Source organism: Lathyrus oleraceus, chromosome 3 (assembly GCF_024323335.1).
Source record: "Lathyrus oleraceus cultivar Zhongwan6 chromosome 3, CAAS_Psat_ZW6_1.0, whole genome shotgun sequence".
In the NCBI taxonomy this organism is placed as follows: domain Eukaryota; kingdom Viridiplantae; phylum Streptophyta; class Magnoliopsida; order Fabales; family Fabaceae; genus Lathyrus; species Lathyrus oleraceus.
In genome coordinates this window covers 57,956,736-57,964,785 of record NC_066581.1, presented here as the reverse complement: position 1 = coordinate 57,964,785, position 8,050 = coordinate 57,956,736, and the positions used below count along the sequence as shown (strand labels likewise).

At 32.1% G+C, this 8,050-nt stretch overlaps 1 protein-coding gene across 1 annotated transcript; it reads right to left on the bottom strand.

The window, feature by feature from the left end:
- Positions 1-4,465: 4,465 nt before the first annotated feature.
- LOC127132507 (rhicadhesin receptor) lies at positions 4,466-6,626 on the bottom strand. The gene is made up of 2 exons (NM_001427724.1): positions 6,412-6,626; positions 4,466-5,276 (listed from the first exon to the last, which is right to left on the bottom strand). The coding sequence occupies exons 1-2, from the start codon at positions 6,518-6,520 to the stop codon at positions 4,735-4,737; spliced, it is 651 nt and encodes a 216-aa protein (NP_001414653.1). The 5' UTR covers positions 6,521-6,626; the 3' UTR covers positions 4,466-4,734.
- Between the last annotated feature and the right edge of the window lie 1,424 nt (positions 6,627-8,050).

Here is an 8,050-nt window from a genome sequence, read left to right as displayed (position 1 = left end):
ACACATCAAATCAGACTAAATACATAATCAAATCATAAACCTAATATTTAAGTGAATCAAATAAATAACAACCAAATTACAAGTTTCACTAATTACAACAATCTAATTAAAGAAAAACCCTAAAACTATTATATAAATACCTAAATCTACAAAATAGAAAGGGGACGAAAAAATTAAGAACCCTAAAGCTGCTGCTCCAATCCATAAACCCTCACACAAAGCTCCACATGAATTTTAATGCTTAGGGTTTTCATAGTGAAACCCTAAGTCATCTGAGCTTGGCCACCATTGCTATCTAACATAAAATACACCCCTACTTAATTTAATTAATTTAACTTATTTTTCTTAATAAAAAACTTTAGAATTAATAGTTTACTTCTAGCATCTAACTGATAATTAATTAATTTAATTGAAATAATTAATTTTCATAATCAATGGATTATTTCGTTTTATTTTAAATTACTAAAATACAAAAAAAAATCCTTAATAATTAGGGTTTATTAGTATTTTTTTACCATTTGATTTTATGGCTAACTTTCAGGACATTATTGAGGTTAATCAGGGTTTAATCGAGATGGTACTGGTTTTTCCTTTCATTATCTAAAACCTCAAATAATTATGTATATAATTATATCATCTAATTTAATCTCTAACTAAATTAAGAATAGTCTATTTTTTCAATTAACAAATTAATAAAAATCTATGCCACACATTCAAATCTTAAGTCATCTGCCCTCCTGCATTGAGGCAGTTTCAAATCAAACACCTTCTCTGGCACCAATGCGTTGAGAACTTTTTTTTATAATCTAAAAACAACCAAACAACCAAATATTTTCTAGAAGAACTATGGTACTCTGATCTTTCACTTAATATGGAGGTAAGTAGACATAGAGTTTTAGCATTCTAGCGAGTACGATAACCAAAAAACCTCTTCTTTGTCTAACTCCATTAATAAATTACTTTCTCCAAATAATAGCATTTTTCCTCATAAATAAATAGATAAGAATATAAGCAAACATTTCTATAGAAACACACTAATCCTAGAATTAGAGGAGAATCCCATTGAATATAATGGAGGTGAGGGGTGCCTAATATCTTTCCATTGCTTAATCGAATCCTGAATCTTAGTCTCTTACCCTTAATATAGGTTTTTATCATTATTTCCCTGTCCCTTAGGAACAAATAAAGGATGATGGAGACTATGTGATTTTTCCAGCCGCGACACCGACCCTCACTATATATCACCAGCCTCCGCAACCATTCGTCTATCCTCCTCGAATCACCTGGATACCTCTCCCTTACCTACACCATCGGCCTAGCCCGTACCTCTTACCCGGACCATGACCACTTACAACATATGGGGGATTTACAAACCTAGGAAACTCTGTAACCTGTCTGTTACCAATGATGATTATACTATCTCCCCTCTTCCCAAAAACCATAAACTTTCCCTTTATGACTCTAATAAGAAATCCGCAATGCAGTATGAATTTAATGCCCTTATTAGAAATAATACTTGGGATTTAGTTCCTCGACCTTGTGGTGTTAACATTATTCGTTGTATATGGTTTTTCTGGCATAAAAAGATATTTAAGGGTTGTTTTGAGTGTTACAAAGCTCATATTGTAGGTGATAACAAGTCTCAAATTGCAGGAGCAGGTTGTGATGAGACTTTCAACCCTATGGTGAAACTTGTGACCCTTCACACTATTCTCACCATTACTCTCTCTAAGTCCATGCCCATTCATTAGTTAGATGTTCAAAATACCTTTCTATATTGTGATCTTCATGAAATCGTCTATGTCCATCAGCCATTGGGTTCCCATGTTCCTCATAACCTAGATTATGTGCGCCGCTTGCAGAAATCTCTCTATGGTTTGAAGCAAGCGCCTCGTTCCTGGTACCAACTTTTCGCTTATTATGTCTCCACCATTGGATTTCAGCACAACACCGCTGATAACTCTTTCTTCATCTACTAGCATGACTCAAACATTACTTACATCTTACTTTACGTTGATGACATCTTCACCAGTTCCTCTCATGACCTACGCAATTCTATAATGGTGCTTCTTTCCTAAGAGTTTTCTATGAAGGATATGGGACCGCTGAGCTATTTTCTGGGTATTTCAATGACCAAACGCGAAAATGAACTTTTTCTTAGTTAGAGTACCTACATCAACGACATTATTGCTCGAGACGGCATGACCTCATGAAAACCTTCTACTACTTCAATTGACACCAACCAGAAGCCCAGTTCCTCTGCCGATACCCCATATAACGATCATATATTATATCAGAGTCTTGCCGATGCTTTGTAGTATCTCACATTTACCTTTTCTAACATCTCTTATGTTGTCTAACATGTGCGTCTTCACATGCATGCTCCTTGTACGGAGCATATGCTTTGCGTCTCTATCCTTCTTTCGTCGAGAAGCTTGTTTCCTACACAGATGCTGATTGAGGTGGATGTACCGGCACCCATCGATCTACTTCTGGTTATTGTGTTTTTTTTGGTGATAACCTAATTTCATAGTCTTCCAATAGACAACCCACGCTTTCCCATTCCAATTCAGAGGTTGAGTATCGAGGTGTTGCTAATGCGGTTTCAGAACCACGTTAGCTCCGCAACCTTCTCTTGGAGATTAGTTTCCCTCTTTTCCAGGCTACTCTAGTGTATTGTGACAATATTAATACTATCTACCTATCAGACAATCTTGTCTAACATCAGTGTACTAAACACATTGAGATGTACATTCACTTTGTTCTGGAGAAGGTCGCTCGTGATCAAACTCGCATTCTTCATATTCCTTCTCGGCACCAAATTGCTAATATCTTCACCAAATGTCTCCCTAGAGTTCTCTTTGATGATTTTTGGCCCAATCTAAGCGTCCGTCAACCTCCCGCTTCGATTGCAGGGGTGTGATAGAATATGTATTTATTTGTAATTATAATTTACCTATAATTATGGCTAATCAGGTTAACGCTCATGTATCATATATACTCTTGATCAGTAATGAGAAAACACAAAGAAAACCAAATATCTTACAACAATAATGATCAACAGAAGTGTTGCATTAGAAATTATGGCCACCTTCACGTGGTCTTGGAATTCTAAGATTGGTTTTCCGTTCATTTTCTCTTCGATTAGCGATGCTTATTTGAGAGAACCCTGTGGTAGAGATTTTTCCATCTCGATTAGATCTTCACTGATTGAATCTATAAATAAGACTGAAGGTAATTTTGAATTGGAGGGTTCCGAAATATTTTTGGAGACGAGATTCGAAGTTACTTCCATCTTAGCGTAATTATTAAAATGGTTGAGGTTTGAATCAGAAGAGATTTGATTGAATCAGGAGAGATCTATTGTGAACATTCATATGAATCAGACGTCGTTTGCCACACACGACATCACCATTCTGTTTCGAAACCAAAATTATTGATGTAGATTCTTGATGTGATTGTGCATATCTTTGGTGCAATGGCGTGGGAGCGACCCTGCAAAATTAACACTTCAACGTCCAAGTCAATAAATAAATAAATAAAAGGGGGGTAAATAAATTAGAATTAGAATTATACCTTGATTACCCAGGTGGTGACTTATATAAATGTATGATAGTTGGTATGTATCATTTAGGCATGTGGCAGACCCAAAACATAGGAAAGCTTTTTGTTTGGGGACTCTATAAATACTAAAAGAAGAATTAAATATAATTTTTTAGGTGCTATTTTTTAATAAAAATATTACAAGTGTATAATTTCCTCTTATACATATACAATTTTCTTCTATACATATATAATTTTCAATAAAAATATACAATATTCATATTTTTATTAAAAAATAATAAAAACTACACCTAAAAAATTATATATAAGATTTCTCCTAAATATAACTGTGCTAGTTGAATTTTAGGTATCCAGCAAATTTTTTGGATAGGCACAAATACATCAATCCAGCATTCCAGCTAATAGGCACAAATACAACAACCAAAAATATTAAATGGAGTTGTTAATTTGACACCTGCAAGTTCATTTAGTAATTTGCACCATTCTAGAAGACCAATCTATGACTAAATATAAAAATTAATTAATAATTGGTCCATACTTTTTTTTTTATGAATAATTGATCCATACTTGGTAGCCAGCTTTTCCTCCTTTCAAATTACTAATATGAATATTGGAGAAGTGAAAACCAAAAGAGGAATCTATAACAATAGGTTGCACTGCACACTGGCACAGAAAATAATCACCTTATAGTATAGTTTTATGGCATATTTTATTTGCAACCACTATATAAAATATAGGATTAAGTACCTAATAATTAGTTTAAATAACTAATGGCTGACAGAGTAGTTATTAAAATATTCTTTGCATCAAGTTAACAAGGAGATTTGATTAGAACATGAAGGCAAGTTATCTTAATGTTTCTAAAACTTGTCAGAATTAAATTATATTTAAATAAATATAATTTCAAAAAATATTTGTTTTATTATGATTAAATTGTACGTAATACATATAGGATCTCTATTTATTTTTTCACAATATTCGGAAATATGAGACGACTCGAGAGTACCGCTGCAAATAGGTTTTTATTAATACATGAAATCAATATCCAAAAACTTGGAAGTTTTTCTGTGACAAATCATAGTATGATCAATCCAAACACAAATTGAAAATGAACAAAGATAAATAAAAACAAAACAAAAAAGCATGACATGAATCCTTCAAAACCAACAACTACTTAGGAGCAAACTTAGACTTGATTTTCTGAACCTCTTTAGTCCCAATTTGGAAAGCTTTGGTCAAAACATTATCAGGAACAGGTGGTGTAGCATTAAACAACGTAAGAGGAATATTAACCGTCCCTGGCAATTGACTATTAAACCCTGCAATAACAGTAGCAGGTTCCCAACCATTGTTCTTCTGAAAATGAACCAAACCTTTAGGAAACACAAACGTTTCACCTTTCGCAATGGTTTTTGCAATCAACTGATTGGTTGTTGTTATGAACCCAACGTCTAATTGACCTTCAAGAACAAACACCATTTCTGTTGCACGTGGATGAGTGTGAGGTGGGTTGAGTCCACCGGGTGCGTAGTCGATTCTTGCCATTGAAACACCTAGAGTGTTGAGTCCTGGGATTCTCTGAACATTGGCTGCTGTTACTAAGGAACCAAATGTGTTGTTTGTGGCACCTTGTTTGACTAGGAGTTGGGAGAAGAAATCTTCTGCGCTTACATTGGAAGCTGGTTTGCATGCGAATCCATTCACTAGAATAACTGTTAATTTGAAATACAACAACGTTAATAAGTAGAAATTAATACTTTAAAAAATATTTAATAATTCAGGTTGAATCAAGCTACGAATAATATGAAATGATATCTTTTATTTGCAACAAAAAAAAATACTTCATAAATTTAAATTGGAAAAGACTAATTTTATTTTTAAATATGTTATTCATCTTCATCAATATCCACAAATTTAATTAATTTGAAAAAAGTTTTGGAAAATTTTGTGTCCAGAAAATTTCATAACTATTTTTGGTCTATTAAGAAAAGTCAATTATTCTGAAAACAATCTTTCAAAAAATATCGAGCAATCTCAATACCAATTCTATTATTTATTTTTATGTTAAAAAATAGATTGTGAAATATTTGTGAAGACTAAAAATCACAAATAAATTAATAATCACAATCAATATCATAGAATTTGATAGAGAGGACTACGATTTAAACCAATGTGATCGGGAGGAAATTGGAATCATTTGAGCCGATACCTCCCAAAACAGATTAATCGATCCACTAGTTTGGATATGGATAGTAAAAACAAAATAAAAATAAAAATCAAGGGTCCATTATTTAAAAATTATCAGAATGGCAAAAAAAATTAATACAGTATTAATAAAGACTAAAAATAAAATTTTAGATATTAATAATAAATAAAAACATATTTAACTTGATTTCTTTTGACAATATATATACGAATAAATTTGAATAAGCAACAAAACATTAGAGATGAAATATAATGAAATTCATCTCTAATTTTTCTCGGAAGTGTTAGAAACGTTTAAAGACTTCAAAAATATGGCCAATTTCAATTAAATTTTTTGTCAATAATTCAACTTTTTTTTATTAGTATCTTAGGAAAGGGACAAATTAGGAAAATCATAAACATAGGTGGATTATAACTGTAGTCCAAGATTAAACAATAGAGTCAACAAAAAGCCAAATTAAAGGAGTTGGTAAACCTGATAGAAATATTTGGATTTAACATGATTTGAAAGAAAATAATAAAAGAAAAAGGATTGAATACAATGATTAAGGGAAAAAGTGAAAATGAAAAAGGAACTAATCATGCTTATACAGGTAATAATAATTAGCATGAAAGTGTATTATATACATAAATTTAACTTACCAGAAGCATAGTCTGCGACACAGAGATCTTGAAGAGCATCGGCATCTGCTGCGGTGGCGGTGGTGGCGGTGGCTAACACCACAAGCAACAACACAGCGATGAGCTTCATCGTGTTTTTCTGACCGGAGACTTAATTTGTAGGAGAAGTTTTTTTTTATGATGTGTTGAAATGAAGTGATGGTGTGCTTTGATTATTTATAGCAAGAGAAGACTTCTGGTAGAGAGAGAAGCATTAATATAATGTATAAGGAATTTTCTAACTTAAAATGAAAGTGAAATAGCAAAATATAAATTATGGAATTATAATTTTTATTCAGAAATTATTAAAAATTATGATTCAATACTTTATTATAAATGTTGAAGTTGTATGTGTGATTTTCGGACATTTAGATATATAAATGTGTGTTAAGAACTCTATTTTTCAAACTAGTACTCTACCTATCATATAAATATTAAAGAATAAGTGAGATATCGTGATTTGAATTTTCATTTTTATATTCAATATATATAATTAAAATATTATTGTTAAAAATTGTAGGATTTTAAATTTTGAGAGTCCTAATTTTTTTTTGAATTATTATACAATATTTATGAGATTAATAAAAGTCAAACCGATTATAATTAATTTAATTTTTAATTATTATAATTAGGGGTGTTCAAAATCAAACCAACTCAATAAAAAATCGCAAATCAAACCAAATCGAAACCGCAAAAAACCGCATTTAGTTCGGATTCCTTTGGATCATTTTTTAACAAAACAACACGGTTTGGTTTGGTTTGCGGTTTGTATTTTGCAAACCGAACTAAACCAAACCAAAACTTCACTTATCCCATATCCAATCTAAACCTCAAACCTAATATGCCTTAACCTTACAAATACAAATGATTTTCTCTTACTCACACTTAGGGTTTCAATTTCAACATTCTTAAATCTCCCATAGTAGTATCACAAATTCTTCTCATCTTCTTTTTCATGTAGGTCTCGCCTATGCTAATATAATAAGTCCTCTCTTATATTCTTTCTTTTTTATCTTTTATGTTACTGTTTTCTCTTCTAATTACGTTTTTAACGCACCTTTCTTCTCAATCTCTCATCTCTTATGTTCTTTTTTTCATCTTCTTTAATCTCTCATCTCATATGTTTTTTATGTTTTATTATAATGACTTTGATATTAATTTATGCTACTATTTATATATGTTTTTTGTCTGTGTCAGCACCATTGTTGAAATATGGAGAGCCAGAAACAACATAGATTCAATAGTATCTTTCTCCCTTGGCAGGTCTACACCGTGTCTATTCTTTCGAAGGTCTCTTTGTATAACAGATTGTTCAAGCACGGAGCTATCACTGATATGTAGGATTTTCAGCTTCTTAAAACTTTCAAAATCAATATCAAGTCTCCTCCTCCAAAAAGAGTCATTGAAGTGCTTTGGACTCCTCCTTTGGCGAATTAGATCAAAGTCAATACTGGTGGTGCATCAACTGGTGTTCCTAATAAAGCGGCATGTGGAGGCATGACCTTGCTAATCATGTGGGAAGTTTTGCCTGTTTTTTGGACACTGGTAATAATTTCTTTGCAGAGCTTATGGGTGTCATTCTTGCTATGAGCATGCTTCTTCGATGAATTTATCGCATTTG

Coding starts and splice junctions, on each gene's coding strand:
- LOC127132507 (NM_001427724.1), bottom strand. CDS start 6,520: ATGAAGCTCATCGCTGTGTTGTTGCTTGTGGTGTTAGCCACCGCCACC. Junction 5,277..6,411: donor TGTCGCAGACTATGCTTCTG/GTAAGTTAAATT, acceptor TCAAATTAACAG/TTATTCTAGTGAATGGATTC.